Here is a 24,654-nt window from a genome sequence, read left to right as displayed (position 1 = left end):
CCCAAAGCCAGTGCTCTGTGACAGCCTAGCGGAATGGGGTGGGGAAGGAGCGGGAGCGGGGTTCAGGATGGAGGGGACACATGCATGCCTAAGGCCGGTTCATACTGATGTATGGTAAAAGCCATCCCAATATTATAAAGTAATTTTCTTCCAATTAAATAATAAATTCAAAGATGTCTTTCGAGAAAAAGAAAAACCCTGCTTCAGCGTGGAAGCCCCATGGAGGCAGGAACCATGGCCACTAGAAAGGAGGTCGGCTAGAGAGCCAAAATCCCGTTTAAAGGCTGACTCGGCACTCTTAAGTGGGCTTGTCTGTAGAGGTACAGAAACACCGCATCCCTTCAGAGCTGCCGGCCACGGGAGTAAGCGGGAGAATTAGCCGGACTTTTCCTTGTGCCCTACCTACATCAGGATAGTTATACAGAGTCCTGCTGCTCCCAAAAGAGGCATCCTGATCTTACGTGCCTTTGGTTTAAAATGACTTGAAGTCCCATTTTTAATTTTATTTGTTTACACTGTGGTCTATTTACAGGAAAATTTGATCTACTCGTTTTAGTTAGTCGGGACATTCCACAAATCAAACGGCCTTAGTTTCTAACAAAAATTTTGTTGTGGAAGCAAAGGCCAGATGAGTAGGTGAGATTAAAAGACGTTAACGCATTGTAACAGCTGAATCTAACCTGTGATGTGGGGGGAAAGGGTTGTAGACAACCTTTTGGAGACAAGTGGGGAAATTGGAATGTGCACGGTATATCAGATAATATCAAGTTAGTGTTTATTTTCTTAGGAGTCAGTGTGGGCTGCTATATGACACACCATAGACTGGGTGTCTTAAAACAACAGAAGTTTATTTCTCACAGTTCTGGAGGCTGGGGGGGGTCTGACATCAAGGTGCTGGACTCACTCTCCGGTGAGGACTTGCTTCCTGATTCACAGGAGGCTGTCTTCTCACTGTCGTCATGTGGGGAAGGGGTGAGGGAGCTCCCTGGGGTCTTATCAGGACATTCATCCCACTCTCGGAGGCTCCACCCTCATCATCTACTTGTCTCTCCATGCTCGACCTCCTATTACCATCTCACTGGACATTAGGTTTTAGCACATGACAGGCACTTGGATCTTCATCTTATTCTTGGGAGATACGGAGATACAGACCCAAGTATTAAGGAGTGAAGTTCAGAATGTATGTAACTTGTTTTCAGGGATAAAGCAGGAAAATGTGTTGTGTCTGTGTGGTGTGTGTGTGGTGTGTGTATGTTGTGTGTCTTTGTAGTGTGTGTGTGGAGTGTATCTGTGTGGGGTGTGTGTGTGTTGTGTGTCTGTAGTGTGTGTGTGTTGTGTGTATGTTGTATGTCTGTGTGGTGTGTGTGTGGTGTGTGTATGTTGTGTGTCCGTAGTGTGTGTGGTGTGTGTATGTTGTGTGTCTGTAGTGTGTGTGTGGTGTGTGTATGTTGTATGTCTGGTGTGTGTGTGGTGTGTGTATGTTCTGTGTGTGGTGTATGTTGTGTGTCTGTGGTGTGTGTGTGTTGTGTGTCTGTAGTGTGTGTGTGGTGTGTTGTGTGTATGTTGTATGTGTGGTGTGTGTATGTTGTGTGTCTGTGGTGTGTGTGTGGTGTGTGTATGTTCTGTGTCTGTGTGGTGTGTGTATGTTGTGTGTCTGAGGTGTGTGTGGTGTGTGTCTGTAGTGTGTGTGTGGTGTGTTGTGTGTATGTTGTATGTGTTTGTGGTGTGTGTGTGGTGTTTGTATGTGTACAGAAGGAGGAGGAGAGAGGGGAAACAGATGTGGGAAAATGTTCGCAGCGGGAGGATCTAAGTGGCAGGAGTGTGGGTGCTCCCTGTCCTACCGCGCCAGTGTTTCGAGGCTGTGGCCTTCAGGAATTCGGGGCATGTGGGCATGTGGTGCTGCGAGGCCCTGAGCTTGGCACTGAGCCTGGCCGTGTGTGTGCAGTCTGCAGCTCGCCGCCCATCCACATGAAGGTGCAGCCGCTGAACCAGACCGCGCTGCAGGTGTCCTGGAGCCAGCCGGAGACCATCTACCACCCGCCCATCATGAACTACATGGTGTCCTACAGCTGGACCAAGAACGAGGACGAGAAGGAGAAGACATTCACCAAGGACAGTGACAAGGACTTGGTAAGACTTCCTTGTTCTGAGTCAGGGCGTCCACAGCAGTGAGGGGGGCCCCTGTGTGTCTCCCGGGGTGCTTCCTCTGTGACATTCCGGCCCCATGCCGCCTTCCTGGTGCAGACAGGTACCACCGCGGGCAGCACTGCTCCGCCTGCTTGGGCTCCGTCCCACCCTTACACTTGCTGGCCACACCGCCAGAAAAAGGCTTACTCTGTTTGTAGTTAGGCCTTTCAAAACTGACTACTTTTCCTTTCATTATTTAAAAAAAAGATGGCAGAAAGCCTCCACGAAGCCCTCATCATCTGATAGCATTACCGTAAATGATAAGTGAGTTACACCGTTGCACGGCAGGGCCGGCACGGCGTGAGCACGGTCAGCACTGGCTGTCATCACCGCGACCCCACCCCCACCCCGCCTCCCTCCTCCCCACTCCCCCTCTCGCTCGTCACCCCCACCAGGCAACGCTCTGCAGGCCCCACCGCTCCCTCCAGTCACATTTCATCTGCCTCCCGCCTTCCTACCTGCGGGACCCCGGCGACCACGCCATTTTTAACCACAGTTCTCAGGTTCTCAGACCCTGCAATACCTGACTTCACTTTTGAGTTACACGTGCCCAATTCCGTGTCTCATCTTAGATGTGCATAAATATTTAATGGCCAGCCCTCCAACAAGGCCCTTGAGAACAGATGTTTGCAGAAGCCAAGTCTTCTCCTAGAAAAGCAATCACTCCAACGCTGGTCTTTACATCTTTGCCCGGAAACTCAAAGCGACACATTTGGCTTTGAAAGCCTGGCGTTTATTGTTAATCAAAAGAAGTCTTTGGGATAATGAAGCCCATCATTGTATATGTACATGAAAAATGTAATAGGACCGAGTGGGATTCTTAATGACTGTTACTGCTTTTTTTCCTCCCAATACAGAGTCCCCAGGGCCCATTCAATCACTTACAGAATAATACTTTTCATATTGCTTCAGATGGTGATTCTTTTACTTCATTTCCATTTATATTTTCAATTTCCCCACTAGACATTGTTATCTGGGTCACATTAGGGAATGATGAGCTTCATGAAATCGGAGAGGAATCTGTTGAAAGGCACCTAAGGTTGTGATGTGTTTTAACCTTTTCTCTTGTCACAACCAGCAGTTCGGGAGGGAGGTTTCTCTTTCTGAGCTAAGGGGGCTTGCATTAATCAGCAGAAACTAGCTAGGCTATTCAGTTTCTTATACTAAGTGGGAGATAATTAAACATGCAAAGATGAATAGATACCGGCTCAGAGTGAATTCTAATAAATCCCTGCTTAGAGGAAGCAAAGATTTTTGCTCTGTACAGAAGACGAGGTCACAGGTTTAGAGACTGAGGCATAAATGAGTTTCAGAGAAAGAAAGATGTAGAGAAAAACATGCTTTGACAGCAAGTTCTTTTTTTATAAGGATTTCTAGGCGTGGTTCTTTTCTTTGGGGACACACAAAATTAATTTTCTTAATTCTTCAAGAAGTCAAGAGTGCTGACCTAGTGGCAGCAAAGCTTCTCTCCAATTTAGGATTCTTGTGGCCCAGAAACATTTCCCAAACATTTTCCTGGCTTTTGCCAGCATCCCCCGACACACACACCCTCACTGCCAACCTGGGGAACAGGTGTTATTGCCTGCCTTTTCCAAAAGGTAGACCGAAAGTGAAATAACTGGACCCTAACCTCCCGCTCTCCGCAGGAATACATTTGCTAGGCAACAGGCAGCAGGCATGGCCTCAGTAACTTATTAATGCCTCTGCAGAGGTTTTCAATAGCTACCTTGGAGAAAACCCACTCAGTGGTTAAGCTCCCAGAGCTGCTTTCTGGACCTGGCCCAGAATTCGGTGACGAGACATTTCAGCATCAGGGAGTCTTTAAAAATCAGTTGCTTTTGCTATTCGTTTCTTTCGGCAAGCAAGCCCTGCCAACTTTTTAGGCATTTTCCATTTTCTGATTGTTAAAAGTCTCTTGGAGTAAAGCTTTGCAGGATCGGGATCTGGATTTGGCTCCTGACTTGGGACTAGGGATTGGGAAACTTTCCTCTTGAAAGAGTCAGAGAGTTAAGGTTTTAGGTTTTAAGGCCTCTGTGGGCAACTACTCAATTCTGCCACTGAAGGGTGAAAGCTGTCACAGCAACAGGGAAATGAATGGGTGTGGCCATGTGCCAGTAAAACTTTATTTACAAAAAACAAACAGCGGGCCGGATTGGGGCTGTAGGCTGTCACTTGTGAACCCCTGTGTTAGACCAGGGTCGTGGTTTCTATTGTGCGGTGAGGACTACCAATGTACAAGGTTTGCTTGACCTCTGTTGTACAGCAGTCACAAGAACCCTGCAAGGGAAATCTTACTCTCTCTGCTTAACAGCTGGAGGGAGCAGAGGCCAAAAGACACTACTAAGCAGCTGACTCAGAATCACACAGCTGGTGAGTGGCATGACACAGGTAGATCTCTTGTCCTCTGACTTCCAGTCAAGTATTCTTCCAGCTTCATGCCTTGTGCTATCCAAGGTCAAGGTACAACAGCACCTTTAAACTGCGAAGAAATAGTAACGCAGAGACTTCGTTGCGGCTGCTCTAAACTCTGAATGGCCCTGGAAATTCAATACACTTGATGATTCTAGACGGTAAATCATTATCATTTACAAGGTAGAGCACTTTTGGTAGAAGTGCCAGCCTCATGGGTACAAACAGGGCTGAAGGCACACTCCAAGACAGAGTCAAGCACCTGAGTCGAGACTGGTGTTTGTTCTCTTACTCGACATATTTTTGTGTTGAAAACATATTCCCAGGTGAGGTTACTTCTGAATGCTTGTTCCTTTCAGAGTGTGCCTTTGGTCAGTGAGGAAGCATCGTATTTGTTGGGCTTTGCCATGGTACCCAGAAACTCACACGTGATGCATAACAATCTTTTATGTTCGGCTTTCGAATGTACAGTGCGCTGTGACCTTTAGCACAGCTCACTCCTGTCCTTTCCTCGCCCTGCAGAAAGCCACCATCAGCCACGTCTCACCTGACAGCCTTTACTTGTTCCGGGTCCAGGCCGTGTGTCGCAACGACATGAGGAGTGACTTCAGCCAGACCATGCTCTTCCAAGGTGAGAAGCTGGCCTGCTCGTCTGCCCTGGGCCCTTCTCCTCTGGGCTTTGCCTTTTCTCCTGTTCGGGTACTCGCACATGAGAATATGAACCTGGCCTAAACGTCAGTGTGGGTTTTGCAGTCACACCTGAAAAGTCTGGGCCATTTTGGCCTGTCTTTAGGTAGGGAGTTTCACAGGCCAGAGGAAGGGAAGAAGGGTGAAGTGATTATTTTTTAAAATTACCATTATTTTCCAACCGTGGAGATCCGAGCATGTGTCTACCACTGTGTCAAATCATAGAATCATAGAGGAGTATTGTCTTTGGATTTCCAGCATGATTCAGTTAGCTGATTTAGGGTCTAGTGGAATGTTTCAGATCAGCTTTAGGGCATGGCAAGAGGAGAATTCACTTTGGTGAAGAATTTAAAGGCGCTCTTAAAAACTTTGTTATCAAGATGTGTTATCTTTAAATGGAATGTTTTTTAAACCAAAATCAATGTAAAATACCCATGAACAGCAACAAAAAATCAAAACTTTGCATGAAGACAGGATATTCTCTGTCTTACTTGCCCCAAGATCATCTCAGTCATGGTTCCAATGAAACTTTATTGACAAAGATTGGCAGCTGGCCCGTGGGCTGTAGTTGGCAGACCTGGTTTTGTGAAGGGCACTAAGACCAGTGTGGAGGGAGTGAGCAGGGCATCAGGCTTTGCTCTGCCTGTGTGATGTCCTCCCTGGGAAGGTTCTTTACTTCCTGGATCCTCAGTTTCAGAGACACAAACCAGGCCAGTGCTTCTTAACGTTTGCGAGTTATGTATCTGATGAAGGCTTTGGACATTTTCCCTAGAAAATGCCAGAAGCTGACGTGTCACAGCTTCCGGGGTCTCAGAAAATCTGTAGACCATAGATCCAGCTTCACTGTCTGGAATCCTGTGAGCAATGCACATTCACGGGCCCCTCCCAGACTAATCATCTCAGAATCTCAGAGGATGAGGCCCAGGAATGTGAATTTGAACCAGATGGCTCAGGTACCAGGCATGCACATGAGAGATGGAGAAGTTGCTGACTCAGAGCCGGGGCCCTGAGATGAGGGCCCCAAGCTGAGTCTTGGCTGCCGCTTAGTCTTTCTGTGACTTTGAAAATGTTGACTAACGTCTCTAAGCTGCGATTTCACCGTCTGAAAGTGGTAGTTAGGAGAGTACTGCCCTCGTGGGGTCCTTGTCAAGTGACAGGATGATGCATGTTACATAATTAGCACAGAGCCTAGAACCAGTGCTAAATATCCCCTTAGTGTGAGGCTTAATATAAAAGATAATATGTGATGAACCCAGAGTAGGAACCCCTTCAGCTGAGATTCCCTCCAAGGATCCCTTCTAGCTTTGCAGGTTTGCATCTAGTATTGAAAGAGCCGTTGCTGACATTCCCATCAGCTCATTCTTCCATTTAAACTACTTGAAATTAGCATGGCTGTATTTTTTTTTTTCATGAGTAAATCGCACTCAGCGTGTGTCCACCTGAATGTACGGGCCCATATGCTTGTGTTGAGGAGAGTCCACAGGCCAAGGCCAGGTCTGTCTGGGCCAGCCCACGGAAGACAGCGGGGGAAGCTGGAGTGTGAGCTCGCTGAGGCCGGGGCCCGGCAACTTTGGGCACATAAATCATGATTAGGCTGCCCATTGCGCTCTAACTAGGAACCCAGAATCTGCAAAACTGCCTTTGCTGATTAATAGGCCCCTGAGCTCACTGGCTTCTGCACAGACTTTGAAAAATGAAATGTATGTAATATAATGCAGTTCCCAAAAGCCTCGTCAGCTGTGAATTCCGAGCACGGAATAGTTAAAATGTCTGATCACGGTGACTCCTTAAAGATGGCAGTGCCTCCGTTGCCCGAAGACTTCCCTTGCTCAGGGGTGGAAATGCATTCGCTCATTTTCTGTATCCGTGTTTGTCCCTGCATGTCGACCAAGGGGCATACAGTGGCCTTGGGGTCTTCCCTACACCTTCCAGTGAGCAGTGGAAAAATGAAACCTGCAGGTCAGCTAGCACGTCTTTTCTGGTGAGCCATCTAGGAGCTTGTGAGCAGTAGAGGCCAAAGTTCAAAACTGATCAACTTTTAAGGGTTCAGTGTTAAAAGGGAAAGAAATAAATTTAGGGAATTTCATGGACACTTTGTTAAGAATAATTAGGTTTCCCCTTGATAAAGCTTGCCTCTGATTTAGCAGCATGAGAAAGCCATGTGGACTATTTTCATTATTACAGTAAATAATACGGGTTTCTCCAGTGGCTCAGTGGTAAATTATCCACCTGCAGTGCAGGAGATGCAGGACATGCAGGTTTCATCCCTGGGTTGGGAAGATCCCCTGAAAGAGGAAATGGCAACCCACTCTAGTATTCTTGCCTGGAACATCCCATGGACACAGAAGCCTGGCGGGCTGTGGTCCAAGGGGTCACAGAGTCGGACACAACTGAAGCGACACAGCACAGCACATAGTAAATAACACAATATTTATGTCCTGTATAACATAATAAATAAGTTGTGCTTACCTTACTGTAGTAAGTATGACAGTAATAATGGTGATCATTGTCTGCGGAGTGGCTCCCAGTTACAGAGCGTTTGGCCCTAAGTCATCTCATCTGACCTCATGGCAGCTTGTAATGCAGATTTTATTTTCTAGAGGGGGAAATGATGTTCTGAGCAATCAAGTAACTTCCTCCCCCCCACAAAAAAAATCATTTGGCTACTAAGCAGAGTACAATTTCTTATTCCAAAGCCCAGTCATTTATACACAATGACAGACCACCCTTAAAGCATAAATATTATCTTGTATCCTGGGTCTTCCACAAACAGCTCAAAAGATCGATTGCCAAGTGTTCAAAAGTTTTTTTGCAGGTCTCAACAGTCGTGGAAAATAAGGGCTTGTAAGCCTTCTCTTTGAGCCACAGACTCATCAGGCAGCCTGGCCAAGCCATCAGATCCTCTCTCAGAATGGTTTAAAATAAATAATTAAAATACATAGGAAAGGAAACCAACAACACTTAGATACAGTTGTCAAAATATTTTAAACACACCAGTCGGTAACATAGTCATTGCTGCACTTCTTTTATGAAAGTATTAAATGACAAGTGGTGGGTCTGTTAGCGATGGTGATTTCTGAGTAGCAGTGAACATAAATGATACTTCAAAATAGCTCCAGCGACTATAAGGCAGCGGGAAAATATCCCATTTCAATCATAGACAGAGACGCAGGATGGTCCTGCTAAATAGAGCTGAGATTCCAAGCTTCCATTCCTCTTGCAAGAAGCTACATCCCCCTGACAGCTCAGCGGAGACATGTATCTCCTTTTTCCCCCATCCCTGAATTCCACCAGGCCGATGGCTGGTGATCTGAAAGGCCCTGTAGGAGCTTCCTAGTCATCACGACTAGAACTGACCCCAGTGGGAATTGTTCAAGATCAGTGACAAGCAGGCACAGTGATGGAGTGGCCACTGAGTTTGTTGGCCTTAAATTAAGGCCTTTGTAAAGGGCAGGAAAAGCAGATCTCTTAGGAAGCTTTCTTCCTGTGTTAACAAAGGGAGGTGTGTGTACCTGTCTGAGGCAGCACAGTATTGATCCCGAAGCAGCTCACTGATGGTGGGAGGTTATATTCAGTGCCAGGCAAGGACTGTTTGCTTCCTGGGCTGCCTCATCTGACCTGGTTGTATTGACGTGTAGATCAGTCTTTTCCCCACAATTGTCTCTTTACACGTTTCACTTTCCAGCTGAGCAAAGTGAATATATTGTTAAGTTGGGAGTTGCAAATGTAGCCGCCCTGTGGCCCAGCAGGGAACCACATACAAATGAGGAGGGGGACCATCATGGAAAACTGGAGAGGTGCCCTTTGAAAGGGGGTGATGGACATTTAGCCCCTACCAAATGTTGCCCTGCAGGAAGGTGAACTCAGTTTTGCCAAAAATTGCACTTTTTTTCAGGATGAGCAGGAAATTGGGATTTTCAGGTTAAAAATGCTGTTTAAAATGTTGACAGTGAATTTGTTTGTTTGTTTGTTTTTTTCTTTTACAAAAAGCTTGCAGGGCAAATAAAAAATAGTTCGAGTACTTGCCCCACTCTTAATTTAGGTGAAAACTCCAGCAGATACAAATGTTATTTATTTGGGAATTTAGTGGGTTTTTGCACCTTTTTCAATGCCACGTATGTATGGGAAGCAAATGTTTATTTTATATAGGACTGTTGTTTTTGAGATCATCACAAAAAGTGAGTCTGACAAATAGTTATATTACATTTCTTACATTTTTTTGGGAAGAGACAAAAAGTACGAGTTTAAGGTAAACTGTAATAAGTTTAGGATGCATATTATAGTCCCTGAAAGGATAATATAAGACATTATCACCAAAAAAAAGACAATAGAGAGTAACAGGGGAATAATATGAAGTTCAAAAACAGACAAAATGTTGACAAAGGTCAGAGCGGTCGTGAGAACACCTCTATGGAGGCACGTACAAAGCTGCTGGGGTGCTGAAGAATGTATATATTTTAATATGAGGGCGAGTCATACAGCAGTAAAAATTAATTTGACTCTACACTGAGGATTTGTGCATTTTGCTGTATATAAGTTTTATCTCAATTTAAAAAAATGATTACAGTTTTGTAAAGTTTTAAACTAACAGCTTAAGACAAGAGTCAGAAACTGTGGCCCACAGATATAGCCAGATACGGCCGTCTGCATGTCTTTTGATGACTCACAAACTGAGAAGGGTTTCACATTTTTTGATAGTTGGGGGGGAAAAAAGGAGTGTTTATTTTATAACATGTAAAAATTATGTTTTTCAGATTTGTGTAGGTAAGTACAGTTTTGTTGGAACAACAACAGGAAAGTTCTGCTGTTTACAGTATAATTTCTTTGCTTCTCAGCTAATACCACTCGAATATTCCAAGGGACCAGAATTGTGAAAACAGGAGTGGTAAGTAGAGTGTAATTGCTTCCTCACGGTTGGTTGTAATTTGCATGCATTTAGAACTGTCGCCACAAGATGGCAGTATGATGTTGTCAAACTGCTCAATGAGGGGTGGTTAAAAACTGAATAAATTTACACTCCGTATAATTCAGTGCAATACATTATTTTAAAAAGCTGTGCAACAGAGTTAAGCCAGCAGTGTGATACTGTATTGTTTTTGTCAAGATAAATTTTTTTAATGGTTTATAATTTGTGAGATCATAGCATGTAAGAATGCAAAGGAGTAGGGACAGGCTAAGATTGAAAGGCTGTTATTTGACCAAAGTTATATGAATTTGCACATGTCTGGAGCTTCAGTATCTAAGTTTTCTCCTTTCAGGTACAACTAATAATTTAATAATTATTTCAGTGTTGGTAATAACAAAGCCTACAATATATTAGGTTTTTCCTGGGTTTCAGGCACAGATTATTAGTTTATTTACCCCTCACAGCATCCCACAAGTTTGGTACTACTATGACTCCCATTTTATGGATGAGGAAACTGAGGCTCAGTAAGTTAACGTGCCCAGCATCTCCCAGAGAGCAAGTGAGGTATCATGCTCAAGCCAGACTGTCTGACCGCTCTGTCTCCAGTGCCTTATCGTGGGTGGCACCTGGCATTTCATTCACCAACTTCAAAACTCGTCATTTGCTAACTTGATCATCCTTAAACTACAGACTTTTCAAACTGAAACTTGATGAGACAGTGGTGAAACCTAAGTGGTTCTGGCTGTATTACTTTGAACTACATAAATGATGGATGGAATTCTGGATTATGCATATGAGGTATCAAGAACTAAAATTAAACTAAAAAGTCAGAGCAGCACTTATTTTGTAAGCTGCTGTGTGCAAATACAGTCCTTCCATGAAGCCTGATTTAGCAGGATGGGAAGAATAAGCTGAGACTTGTACCTAGTCAGCCACACCTCTGCCCCTTAACCTCTCTGTGCCCCGTTTTCCTCACCTGTAAAGTGGGGTGATATTCATGTATGTCCCTGGGAGAGCCTGGGATGCCCAGGCACATAGTTGGAGCTTCTTAAATGGAACTCTTTCTGTCATCTATATAAGCATATATTTCACCATGAATAAATCTGGAGAGTCTGAAATCAGATGCGGCAGGTGTACAACACCCGACACAGGGATGCGGGTGTAAACCAGCTCCCCAGGCCTGCAGTGTACAGCAAGGCCTGACTTCTGACCCAGCCAGTGTCCTCTGTCCACCCACTTCCTCACCTTAAGATGTGCAGCCAGATCCTGCAGAGCTTCTGTAGACCTCAGGGCTGGGTATTGTCCACAAGTGCCACGATGTATGCAAAAGCTCCTGCCTCCTCCAGTGTCACCCCAGGAACACGTGACTGTCCGGTGTTGCCTGTGTATTGCTTATTTGATGTTTGTCTTTCAGACATAGTTTCCCAGGTGGGTAGAGAACCCAACAGAATGAATGCTGCTTCCTTTTTTGCCACTTAGCCACCTCCTCCTGAGCAATATCAGTGAAAAGTTGAAGTTGTGTTTGATATGTAGATTACACGTTTTAAGTAATTATAAAAACATGAAGAGCGGTGATGGTCAGCCCCGGATGGCCTGTTGTCAGCTTTGGCACCAGGCTTTGGGAGATCCTGAGAATAAAGGTGAAGATGAGTGGAAGCCCTTGGAGGGTCGTGTCCGGGGCCTGGCTCCCAGTCCCAGTGACTGACACTCTGCTTTCTCTTCCTCTGTCCCTTCTCCCCACCTCCCTGGGCAACCTCTTCAAGCCCACAGCGTCGCCCGCCTCTTCAGCCGACATGGCCCCCATCAGCTCAGGCTCCTCCACCTGGACATCCTCCGGTATCCCCTTCTCATTTGTCTCCATGGCGACCGGGATGGGCCCTTCGTCCAGCGGCAGCCAGGCGACCGTGGCCTCGGTGGTCACCAGCACGCTCCTGGCCGGACTGGGCTTCAGCGGCGGCGGCATCTCCTCCTTCCCCAGCACCGTGTGGCCCACGCGCCTGCCCACGGCCGCCTCGGCCAGCAAGCAGGCCGGCAGACCCGTCCTGGCTACGACCGAGGCCTTGGCCAGCCCTGGCGTCGACGGCGATTCGGCGCCCAGCAAGGACGGCGAGGGCGCGGAGGAGGGCGAAAAGGACGAGAAGAGCGAGAGCGAGGACGGCGAGCGGGAGCACGAGGAGGAAGGCGAGAAGGACTCCGAGAAGAAGGATCGCAGCGGGGTGACCCACGCCCCGCGGGCGCGCAACCACACCCAGCCCACCGCCGCCCCCTCGGCCCCCGGCACCGCTGCCCAGGAGGGCGCGCATCAGACTACATCCGGGCGCGAGCGGGCCCGCACTGCCATCCCCACCGCCCGGCCCCAGGACGCCCTGGACCCCCGCTCGGTCACCCCCACCCAAGTGCCCCCCACAGTCACAGAGGAGCAGGACGAAGACAGTGATCCCGCGAGGCCCGAGGTGCCATCCAGGAAGCCTGTGCCCCCAGGGGACCGGTTTCCCGAGGACAGCAGGTTCATCACTGTTAACCCAGGTAAGCGGCCCGCCGCTCCCGTGAGCCCTCAAGCTGATGTGAACAGTCTTACCCTTGAAGTATTTGAGGGTAGACAGTGAAGATCCAGAGAGTGCTTAGTATTCCTGGAATTGTGTGCATTGTGTCTCTATTTTCTTCTGATAAAAATCACCTCTTCTATTAAAGTGGCTGGACTGTCTTGCCTCCATACTTGCTTCCTGGTAAAGTCGACTTGCCTCAGAGTAACTCCAGGTACTTCAGCCACACCATGAAGTGAATGATGGAAAAAGACATCCATCTTAAGAAATGTATTCTTTTGGGTTTCTTTGCTTAGTCTCTTACCCAGCCCCTGTGTTTCTGGGCTGCCTGAGCTGTGCCAGTCGCTGACCGAGGTGAGCATGGTGCCTGCAGCTTGAAGCTCACAGGATAAAAGAGGAGCCCGAATGCAGGGAAGTTAGGAAACAGAAAGGTTGGAAAGCAAGCAAGCAAATCCATGGGCAAGCCAGACACCTAAGCTAACTGTTGTTGGAGCCTGTGAATGGTCATAGTAAAGGAAAGAAACAGGGTGATGTCAAAGAAAATAATCAGGAAGAGGGCAGGGAGCTATTTTAACCACCAAGGGCCACTCGGGGGAAGTGACTTTATATTAAAACTAAAAGGGTAAGAAGCTCCAGTGTGGGGAGAACTAGGATTAGCTCATCCCAGCCTAAGAAATAGTGCCCCATTTGCTCTGTGAATTGTGCATTTTATGGATGATGACTCCAGGGCAAGGCTGGTCTGCCCTCCATGGGGAGGACGTGATCCCCATCTTCCTGGCCAGGGGTGATTTTGTGGCTCTGTCCTATGCTCACATCTTATTGAAACATCCTGTTAGTTTTTACAAGGGAGTCCTGAACATGAGGGGTTGTTATTGTTGTGGGGGTTTTCTTAATAAGAAAGTCTCTCTTTTGCCAGACTACAAGATGTTTAGTAACAATTTTTTTTCTTTTTCTTTTTTTTTTTTTTTTTTTTTGCATCTAAGCTGTTGTGGAGTTATAAGAGTGCAAAAAAAAAAAAGCAACTGGTAAATATTTATTTGCTTTTGCACTTGTAAACATTAAAATTCATCTAAAGCTGAGACCTCGTATGTTAAGATACAACTTAGAATAAATTTTCATGTTTTGAATTACGTTCCTCCTTAAAGCTGGTGTGGACTCATGTTTTGAAGCATGGGTCTGCTGTGGGTGCTGCTCACTTTATCCCAGTTTTACGGGAAGGTGCAGAGTAGCCCTCTAAGAATCGAGCGAAGGAAATATCAAGCCAATTGGGAAGCTGTTTGCAGCTCTTCCTGCAGGAGCAGTGACATTCCCTCCAGGAACTGATGTGGAAAAGTTGGATTTCTTGCATTTGGAGATATTAAAAGAGATATTTGTGGAGTACCACTGAATCCCAGGCATTGGACTAGACGTTGGGAATAGACTCTAGTTCTAGTCAGCTTGAGAGTGTTCCAGTAAATAAACGCATTAACATCAAGTGCTGGAGTTGGGGTCAGGGACAGTTTTCATCCAGTGGTTGAGGAAGGGCATTTGAGTGGAGACCCCGTGGTGAGAAGGAGCTAGCTAGGCAGTGACTCATAGAAGAACATTCTGGGCTGTAGGAAGGAGCAGCAGGTCCAGGGACCCTAAAGTGGGGACTAATTTGGATCAGTCAGGGAGCCATCAGAGGGCCAGTGTGTCCGGAGCCCCGAGATCAGGGCTGTAGGATGAGTTAGAGCAGAGCTCAGTTCAGGAAGGGGCTTGTCAGCCATGCTGAGGCTTCGGTTCTAAGTGATGTGGAAAACCAGCGGTGGATTTCCCCAGCAGAGTTACTTATCTAATGAACTTTTTCAGAAGGTCATTTCGGCCTCTCTGTGGATGTTTAGGGAGGCAGGAATGGACACAGGAAGTTGAGTTAGGAGGTGATGACTGAGGCAGCTTGGACCAGTGTGGTTTCTCCACAGATAAGCAGTGGACCTGGAATTGATTTTCAGGCTTGAACAGTTTCGCCTGCAGATTAGGGGCTCTCGCAAAGCAGCCTTTCCAGCTGGCTCCTCTTAAACATTTCTTTGTCCACACTCCTGAAAAGTTCTCCCAGTGAAGAGCTTAAAGCTATACTAGTTTGAGAGACTGGTGAGGGTAGGGGCCTGGGATTCAGTCCAGGTGAGTGGAAATGAGTCCTTGCAATGGCAGTCAAGTTCCTGATTCCAGGGAGAGGGGAGCAGAAACAACTGGTAAACCCTGCGGGGGTTTCCACCTTCAGGTGCAGGACCTGTGAGTCTCCAGCTGCAACCCTGCAGGCATGTGAGTGTCCATGATCTGGCAGAGTAGCTTGTGGAGTCAGATCCTCCTAGGAGGCTCTGCCCTTTATTCTCACAGGGTCCTCAGGCCAGTCTGTTGCTCAGCATCCTCACCCGTAAGGTGAGCATAACTAGAGCTCTTAATGCTGAAGGAGGTGCAGATAAACAGAATCACCCTTCTTGTCAGTGACACGGGAAGAGGAGCTTTACACAGCCTGAGGTCCCCATGAGAGCAGTGGTGACTATGAGGCAGCCCCTTGCAGATCCCTTGCAGTCATCCTGGGACTTGAAAGAGCAGGCGGAAATTGTGGTCCCTAATGAGCTGGCACTAAAAACACTCTCTAGAAATGGTCTGTCCCCAGCACTGGTAAAGCAGAACTTCTGCCTTGTCACCTTCATCTCAATGAGAGCGTCCACTTTTTCCCAAAGTCAGAGGGGTCTTCCTTTAGAATTTCAGGCGGTTCCAATTTGAGAGTGGTGGTGGGGACTGGTTAAGCCAGAGATGAGCAAACTTTTTCTGCAAACAACCAGAGAGGACATTTCCAGCTTTGTGGACTGTAAGGCTTTGTTGCAACTATACCTCTTTGCCAGGTGGCATGTAAGCAGCCTGAAAGGGAAAAGTGAAAGTGAAAGTCACTTACTCGTGTCCGACTCTTTGCGACCCCATGGACTATACAGTCCATGGAATTCTCTAGGCCAAAATACTGGAGTGGGTAGCGTTTCCCTTCTCCAGGGGATCATCCCAATCCAAGTATCAAACCCAGGTCTCCCACATTGCAGGGAGATTCTTTACCAGCTGAGCCACAAAGGAAGCCCAAGAATACTGGTGTGGGTAGCCTATCCTTTCTCCAGCGAATCTTCCTGACCCAGGAATCGAACCGGGGTCTCCTGCATTGCAGGCAGATTCTTTACCAGCTGAACCACAAGGCCTGAAACACCCCACAAATGGGCGAATGTGATTTGAGTTCTGGCCAAACTCAGTTTTCAAAAACAGGCAGTGGGCCTGATTTGATCGGCAGTCTATCATTTGCTGACCCCTGTGGGTTTACACAGAAATGTATGTGTGTTGTTGTTGTTCAGTTGCTCAGTCGTGTCTGACTCTTTGTGACCCCACGGACTGCAGCACACCAGGCCTCCCTGTCCCTCACTATCTCCCGGAATTTGCCCAAGTTCACGTCCATTGAATCGGTGATGCTGTCCAACCATCGCATCCTCTACCACCCTCTTCTCCTTGTGCCTTCAGATACTTTGGCCACCTGATGGCCAGCTGACTCATTGGAAAAGCCCCTGATGCTAGGCAAGATTGAAGGCAAATGTATGTGTGCCTGTTGGTTAATAAAAGATATAAGTAACTTGAGGGTAAAACCTCACATTGTGCATGACCCCCAAGGTCTCACTTTGCCTCAATCCATCTCGCCCTTTTCTCCATCTGCCTTCTCTAGCTTGGTGTTTATTTTTTTAAACGAAATCCCCATCATTTTAACGTTAGCGGCAACTTCTTTTAAAGACTCTGGATGTACATTCGTTTAAATCTGTTCCACATTTATTTTTTCTTCATGTTAAAAGCAATTCTTCCAGTCGATATTTAGTCTCTTCAAAATGAAGCGTTAACGTTAAACAAATTGTGTTATTTTTTACCAGCATCTCCAAAAGGCTTATTTAAATCCCCTTGATGTTTGATAACATCTTTTCAAAAAGTCCTATGAATAGTATCTTCAGTGTTAACTTGCACGGAAGAAGAGAGAACGATTCTCTAGAAGAAAGAGGCCAGTTCAGACACATGCAGGAATCAGGCAGGTAACAGCCAGCTCCCTCCCTCAGCAGCCATGGCCCGGATGTGGTGAAGACACCCCCAGAGGCCAGTTGATGCAACACAGTGTTCTCGGGGTGGTATGCAGCATGCCCCCGCAGCAGCGTCTCAGGGTGGGCACAGTCTACAAACTCATCATTTAATGCTGGGGTTTTCCCTTTTTTTTCCCTTATATCTGGGAAACTCCTTTTTCAGGCTGTATCTTGCTCAACCCCATTATGTAAACACTCATTCACCGAAAGCTGGCTGAGTGCCTCCACCAGTTCAGGGGTTGGGAGAGTACAGTCTCCAGACCAGATCTTCTCCAGACCAGATCTGGCCCTTGACTGACTTTGGTCCTAACCCCTGAGCTAGGAATGGGCTTCCCTGGTGGCCCAGTGGTAACGAATCCGCCTGTAATGGAGGAGACCGAGGTTCGATCCGTGAATTGGGAAGATCCCCTGGAGGAGGGCATGGCAACCCACTCCAGTATTCTTGCCTGGAGAATTCCGTGGACAGAGGGACCTGGCAGGCTACAGTCCATGGGATTGCACAGAGCCAAAAGGAGACGACTGAAGCAAATGAGCACATGCAAAAGTCAGAAATAGACTGAGATGGTCAGAGACTTGGGGCTGCTCTTCTGCTCTGACTCAGAGTCGAGGGTGCTAAGCTCCAGCCACCTCTCTCCTTTGGGCAAACCTTGAGTACCTCTTGGGAACACTTACGCTCTAAGGAAGGCCAGCTGGAAAATCTTTACTTCTGGAAACAGTTGCATCGCTGCTTAATATTTGCTCCATGCTGGTGATGTGGATGCTAAAAGCCAAAATGTGATGTCACTTATCCTACACAACCCCAGGTGGCCTCTGCTGTCCTTGTGGCCTTTAAACCAGTGAGGAAACCAAGGCGTGCATGCTAAGTTGCTTCAGTCATATCCAGCTCTTTGAAACCCTAGGGATTGTAGCCCACTAGGCTCCTCTGTCCATTCTCCAGGCAAGAAGACTGGAGTGGGTTGCTATTCCCTCCCCTAGGGGATCTTCCCAACCCAGGGATTGAACTAAATAATATCTCTTATGTCTCCTGCATTAGCGCCACCTGGGAAGCCTCAGGAAACCGAGGCTCAGAGGTTAAAGAATTTCTCTGAGCGAGACGGGGGTCAGACACAGGCCCTGAACCCACCTGGTGATGCTGGTCTCCTGCCCTTGGGGCTTATTCGCCAAGTGGGCAAACCAGGATGGTTTTAGATGAATTATTAATTATTAAGTGAGTATTTGAATGTGTCCTTGTAAAAAGAAACCATTTTTTCAATTTTGGCACAGACTCTCAAGGTCACCTAGAGTTGAGCTTGTTCCCTTTCCTCACAGGGATATTTGGCGATATCTGGAAACATTTTCAGTTATCACGACTGAGGCTGGGCCTGCTCCTAGCATGTAATGGGAAGAGACCAAGGACGCTACTGAGCATCCTCCAGGGCACAGACCAGCCCCACAACAAAGAATTTCTTGGTCCAAAATGTCCATAGTGCCATGGTGGCGAAACTCAGATTTATAGGTTAACATAAAATTCCTTTCCAAAGAGGTTTACTTGGGAGGAAAAAATAGGAGGTGATTCAAGGTCAGAAGTAAGTTAGCAATACAGGCTCATGAAGATAGAGCAGATGTCATGACTGTGAAATTCAGCGGGGGTTAATGGGGGGGGGTGCTTCATACTTTGGTTGGTTGGTTTTTTGGCTCTGCCTGGGTCTCAGTTGCAGTGTGTGGGATCTTCAGCCTTCATTGTGGCGTGCAGAATGTTTAGTTGTGGCATGCAAACTCTTAGTTGTGGCACGTGGGGTCTAGTTCCCTGACCAGGGATCGAACCTGGGCCCTATGCACTGGGTTCAGAGTCCTAGCCCCCGGCCCACCAGGGAAGTCCCTGCATGCTTTACTTAAAGTACATTAGACCAGGCACTTGTATGGACTGTCTTGGCAGTTTTCAGCCTGGCTGGTTTTGTTGCTCAGGCTCCTTTTGTGGGGAGAACTTTTCTACATCATATGGCTTGGCCCGGCTCCTGATTTTCCTGCAAGTGTTGGACAGAACTAGCCTGGGTGCCCTGAAGGCAACAGTGTGGTTTAGTTTCCTCCTAGAAAGTGTCTGGGTCCTTGGAAGCTTCTGTCCCTCATTGAGTGATCTTGGAACTAGGACAGATTGTGTATCTCTTGGTGTAGGAAACCAGACCTCACCAAGAACAAGCAGGTTTCCAGAGAGTCTGGAGCAAAGGATTCCGTTTGTAAGGGCCTATGTGTCAGACATGAGTCCCCATTAATGGCAGAGACATGTGATGTTGCAATGAAGTGTCTGTGGTGGTGATTTCCAGTAGGTTGGGACCCAGGACCTGCCGTGTTTATGGAACTTGAATTAAATTGGGATTTATCAAGTGCCTTCAGTGTTCCAATGCCTTATTGAAATACAGGTGACACTTGCATTGTTTTGAGTCTGAGCTCTGTTTTGAGTCTGAGCTCTGTTGTGAAATGGTAAGGGGACTTATTGATGACAACTCCTAATGGTGATGTAAATGGAAAGACATGATGGATGCTCTAAATCGAGCTCAGACATGGTCATGGGAACATGAAACCAGTGTCCTGTTGCAGGAGAATATATGTATTTGTGACTCACAGTCATGTCTCTGCAGCAGCAGTTTAGCTAATGCCAGGGCTTCAGAAAATAAAGACAAGTTTTGTGGCCCTATAAAAAAGCAACTTTCTTTTTACTTCACAACTGTTAGGGGTGCTAGCACAAAACTCAAAAAACAAAATAGAAAACAACAAGTGTTGTTGAGGATGTGGCAAAATGAAGACCGTTGTGCCCTGTTGAGGGGAATGTAAAATGGTGCAGCCACTTGGGAAACAGTTTGGAAGTTCTTAATAAAATTAAAAATAGAATTGCCGTATGATCCAGGCATCCTGTTTCTGGGTATTTACCCAAAAGGATTGAAACTTGAGTCTTGAAGAGATATTTGAACTGTCATGTTCATAGCAGTGTTATTTATAGCGGCCAAGTTTTCAAGGAATGGAAACAACCCAAGTGTCCAATGACTGATGAATAGATAAACAAAATGTGGTATATACATAGAGTGGAATGTCATTCAGCCTTAAAAAGGAAGGAAACCCTGTCACAGGGCTATAGCATAGATGAACCTTGAGCCAGTCACACACACACACGAGTTCATTTGTTTCAGTTACCTAGAGTAGTCAGGTCATACACAAAGTCAGATGGTGGTTGCCAGAGGCTGGGGCTGGGGCTGATGGGAATTGTCGTTTCATCGGTACAGAGTTGCAATTTTGCAGATGAAAAACAGATTCTTTGAAATCAGTTGAGCAACACTGTGATATGCTTAACCCTACTGAACTGTACTGCTGGAGATGGTTAAGATGGTGACTTTTCTGTGTGTTTCACCACTATTTTTTTTGTTTTTAAGCAGCACCTTAATTCACAGCTGCGGCTGGTTTTGAAGGAGCGGCATTATCCAAACAAACGCAGTCCAATTTTTCGTGACTTAAACCCAGCTATAGATTATGAGTGTGCAGGTTGTCCTGCTCTTAATCTCCCTTGAAAGGTGACCGGATCCACCTTTCCCCAGCCCCTGAGAGTGGCCTGTCAAGATCCAAGCCCCTTTCAGTCTTGACCACGTAGAGGTTCTTGTCCCGAAGCAGAAGTTGAGCCCTTCCTGCAGGGTAGGAAGCATCTCCTACGGGTCCATCTGATATTTCCCTGCCTGTAGCATTTATAGTACATTGTACTCCGTTTTTATTTGCTTCTACTGGGATGAGAGCCAAGCCAGTAAAAGGCAAACAGCATTAATTCAGTGATGACATATGCCACTGAAAACTGTTTTTCTTTTCTTTTTTTTTTTTTTTTGAGAAAGCAGAATGGAGGCAGTTTACTCAGATTCTTGTGGATGCTGAAATAAAAGAGGAAGGTGATCTGCGGGGAGGTCATTCACCCTCCCCTTACCCTCTCCCCTCACAAATGCTCAAAGAAGATTATATATTAGCATTTTGCTCTACATTTCCACTGGAGGATGTTTCTGAAACTGGATCATTCTCTGAGTCCCAGGCCTGCCTGGCCTGACATCTTCTGACCCTCCTAGCAGCCCCTCATCTGCACATCACATCTGTGGGAGGAGAAGGGGGCAGAAGTCGATACCCCTTTCCCATTTTTATCCTCTTACACAGAACAGCAAGACGCAGCCCTGGAAAGAGTATGAAAAGGTTCTAGGTTCACAAAGGGGAATGGCCCCTGTTGTAAAGATGGAGCAACAATCCGATTCACTTCTCATTGGTTGAAAACTAAAATCATTTTCAGGATAAAAGCTGAATTGGGAAAGCTTCCTGGTACAGCCTCTCTTGAGCCAAGTTAGTGTTTTCAGAATCCTGGTCCGGAGTTTTATTTAACCAGGATTTTTGCTTTTGATGATAAGGCTTTTGTAAAAGCCCCAGGTGTGTGTGCGCGTGTCTGTTTTCCTGCTACTTCCTTGGGTCAGAGTGCTGTACTGCAGATTGAAATTCGACTGGCTAGAGGGAGCTGGCCGCTGGACTCAGGGGTAAAGAAAGCAGGTCTTATGTTGCGTTGGGGAGCGGTGAGGACGTGGCAAACGAGGGAGTCGTAGCTTGTCTTAGAGAGGCTGCTCCTTATTTCCAGCTGATGTTTGCCATCTAGGAATTCAGACCTGTGACATGGGAGAAGATTTGGGGTAGGTTTTGTTTTTTTTTTAATTTATTTTTGGTTTTGATTTTTTGCTGAACTCTATGAATCTTGGCACCTACCCCACAATTTAATTAATAATTCCCAGGGGAAGGGTGCCAGCCCACACATCTGTGGGCTGCCAGTTCACACTGCCCATGGCAGGCAGGAATGGCTGGGCTGGTCCTGCTGGTAAAACCAAACCAAATGGACAGATCAGAGACGGAGGCAAGAAGGTGCTGTGTTAGCCCAGCGGTCCTGCGCTTGTCCTGGTGTCAGGGTTTGGGCATCACAAAGAGAGGCAAACTCTCCTGGAGCTGGGCAGCCTGGCTTTGCTGAACCATTCAGGAGGTAGCTGGGTTATAAGTGAAGCTCTGAGTACAAGTGAGCTGCTCCTGACTGTTTTGTTGTTCAGTCGCTCAGTCATGTCTGACTCTTGGCAGCTTCACAGACTACAGCACGCCAGACCTCCCTGTCCCTCACTGTCTCCCCGAGTTTGCTCACATTCATGTCCATTGAGTTGGTGATGCCATCCACCCATCTCATCTTCTATCGTTCCCTTCTCCTCCTGCCTTCGATCTTCCCCAGCATCAGGGTATTTTCTACTCCTAACAGTTGGGAGCATCTAATTTTATCACCGTCAGCAGTGTCGCTTGGTTGAAAGGAAGAGAAGAACGAATGTTCTCTGGACGCAGGTACTGGGCTGAATGCTTGACTGCTCAGGGCCGGCTTTCTGAGGAGGCAGCCCGTGCCGTCACACAGCCCTGTGCTCAGCAGGCCCTGTGTTTGCATTTATGTTCTGCTGTCACCTGTTGAAACTCTTCAGTAATTTTTGAAAAAGGGGCCCCATGACTTCCTTTTGCATCTAGCGTTGTCTGCTCTGTGTCGGTTATCTTATTTAGTTCCCCTAAGTCCCTGGAGAGGTGAGCATTGTCATCTGTTTCCCCTTGATAGAGGAGCGACCAGAGGCTCAGAGACAGTCAGTTACCCAAAGCCACACAGTGAAAAAGGCCTGAGGCAGGATTTGTAATCAGAATTTGCAATCCTGGAGGGCAGGATCTCGGTTTCTCTGAAAAGTCAATGGTATGTTCTAGTGTTTGGGGCCTTGGTGAGGGGAAGATTGTTGGGAGACTGAGGGTATGGGAGGATGAGTGTAGACCTAACTCAGGCGGCAAGTTGTGTTCCTAGTGGTTGACTGATGGCACTTTCTCCTTTGAGCGCCTGCTGGGCCATACCTTGAGTCAGGCAACAGGAGAAGTGTTTCTTCCTAAAGCACGGCAAGAAGCAGGGCGCAGTCTAGTCTTAGGACAGACTTTGAGGTTCTGGCTCTTCACTGGCGGTCACCTCACAGGCCACCCCCACTGCCAATGCCCGCAGAACCCACCTGCAGTTCTGTGTGATTGCCACGTGTGTCCTCATATATTACAGGGGGATTCAGATTCTGCAGACACCTGACAAGTGCTCTCCATCTGCCTGGTGCTATGCTAGGGTGCTGAAGAGGGGAGGATGGTGGTGGTGGTGATGGTTGTCACAGTTGATAATGTTAAGTAGGTGCTTATATGCAGGGTACATCATGAGAAACGCTGGGCTGGAAGAAACACAAGCTGGAATCAAGATTGCCGGGAGAAATATCAATAACCTCAGATATGCAGATGATACCACCCTTATGGCAGAAAGTGAAGAAGAACTAAAGAGCCTCTTGATGAAGGTGAAAGAGGAGAGTGAAAAAGTTGGCTTAAAGCTCAACGTTCAGAAAACTAAGATCATGGCATCTGGTCCCATCACTCCGTGGGAAATAGATGGGGAAACAGTGGAAACAGTGTCAGACTTTACTTTTTTGGGCTCCAGAATCACTGCTGATGGTGACTGCAGCCATGAAATTAAAAGACGCTTACTCCTTGGAAGGAAGGTTATGGCCAACCTAGATAGCATGTTTAAAAGCAGAGACATTACTTTGCCAACAAAAGTCCGTCTAGTCAAGACTATGGTTTTTCCAGTGGTCATGTATGGATGTGAGAGTTGGACGGTGAAGAAAGCTGAGCGCTGCAGAATTGATGCTTTTGAACTGTGGTGTTGGAGAAGACTCTTGAGAGTTTCTTGAACTGCAAGGAGATCCAATCAATCCATCCTAAAAGAGATCAATCCTGGGTGTTCATTGGAAGGTCTGATGTTGAAGCTGAAGCTCCAATACTTTGGCCACCTCATGCGAAGGGTTGACTCATTGGAAAAGACCCTAATGCTGGGTAGGATTGGGGGCGGGAGGAGAAGGGGACGACAGAGGATGAGACGGTTGGATGGCATCACCGACTCGATGAACATGGGTTTGGGTAGACTCCGGGAGTTGGTGATGGACAGAGAGGCCTGGCGTGCTGCAATTCATGGGGTCGCAGAGAGTCGGACACGACTGAGCGACTGAACTGAACTGGACTATGGGTGCCAGGCAACACACTAAGGGTTTTATCGAGTTAACTCGTGTAATCGTCACACCGTCTCCCACCCCACTGTAGTGGGAAGTGTCATTATTTCTATTTACAGATGACAAAACTGATGCCCAGACAGCTTAAGTAACTCCCCAAGTGTTGCATGACTAGGAAGAGACAGAGCTTTATCACTGTTGTGTATGGAGACCATCAGGCCTGCTCTGGGGGACCTTAGAGTAAGTAATAAGAGAGAGCTTGAAATTACATGTGCCGTAAGAAAAGTGCATGATGACAACCACCACGGCGAGGATTGGAGGATTTACTTAGTATCTGCTCAATGCCGGGCACACCGCTAAGCATTCTGCTTGTGTCTTGAGTTTTAAACATCACGGAAATAGATTCTTGTCTCCTCATTTTACAGATGAAGAACTCTAGGCCCCAGGTGATGCAAGTTATTAGTTAGAGGTTATGTAGAAAGTGGCAGAGCCAGGGTTCAAACCTGTAATCTTGACTGCGCCTTCCAGAGAGCGCAGACCGAGGGTTTGGGGAGGCTTCACAGAAGAGGTGATCCCTGCGCATGAGCCAGGACAGAGGGGTCAGGAGGAGCTTCCGGGGACAGGATGGAGCAGTGTTCCCGGGCAGTGAGCTCATCAGGGTCAGAGGTTGAGAGGTGGGTCATGGCCCAGCTGGCCTCTGGATGGGTGGAAGTGGCTGGAAC

At 47.1% G+C, this 24,654-nt stretch overlaps 1 protein-coding gene across 12 annotated transcripts in view; it reads left to right on the top strand.

Annotated features, from left to right (window-relative positions):
* The window catches only part of PTPRG (protein tyrosine phosphatase receptor type G), a 767,420-nt gene that overhangs the window by 655,926 nt on the left and 86,840 nt on the right, over positions 1–24,654 (top strand). For all 12 annotated transcript variants that reach the window (XM_081524560.1, XM_081524557.1, XM_081524554.1 and 9 more), the window contains 4 exons: positions 1,946–2,130; positions 5,119–5,227; positions 10,119–10,168; positions 11,953–12,715. In XM_081524560.1, coding sequence (XP_081380686.1) covers positions 1,946–2,130; positions 5,119–5,227; positions 10,119–10,168; positions 11,953–12,715 — 1,107 coding nt within the window. The remainder of the gene's footprint in view (positions 1–1,945; positions 2,131–5,118; positions 5,228–10,118; positions 10,169–11,952; positions 12,716–24,654) is intronic.

Source organism: Giraffa tippelskirchi, chromosome 9 (genome assembly GCF_054371585.1).
Source record: "Giraffa tippelskirchi isolate mGirTip1 chromosome 9, T2T-mGirTip1v1.2.pri, whole genome shotgun sequence".
Lineage (NCBI taxonomy): Eukaryota > Metazoa > Chordata > Mammalia > Artiodactyla > Giraffidae > Giraffa > Giraffa tippelskirchi.
Note: the sequence above shows the minus strand (reverse complement) of the source record. Positions and strands in the feature narration are given on the sequence as shown.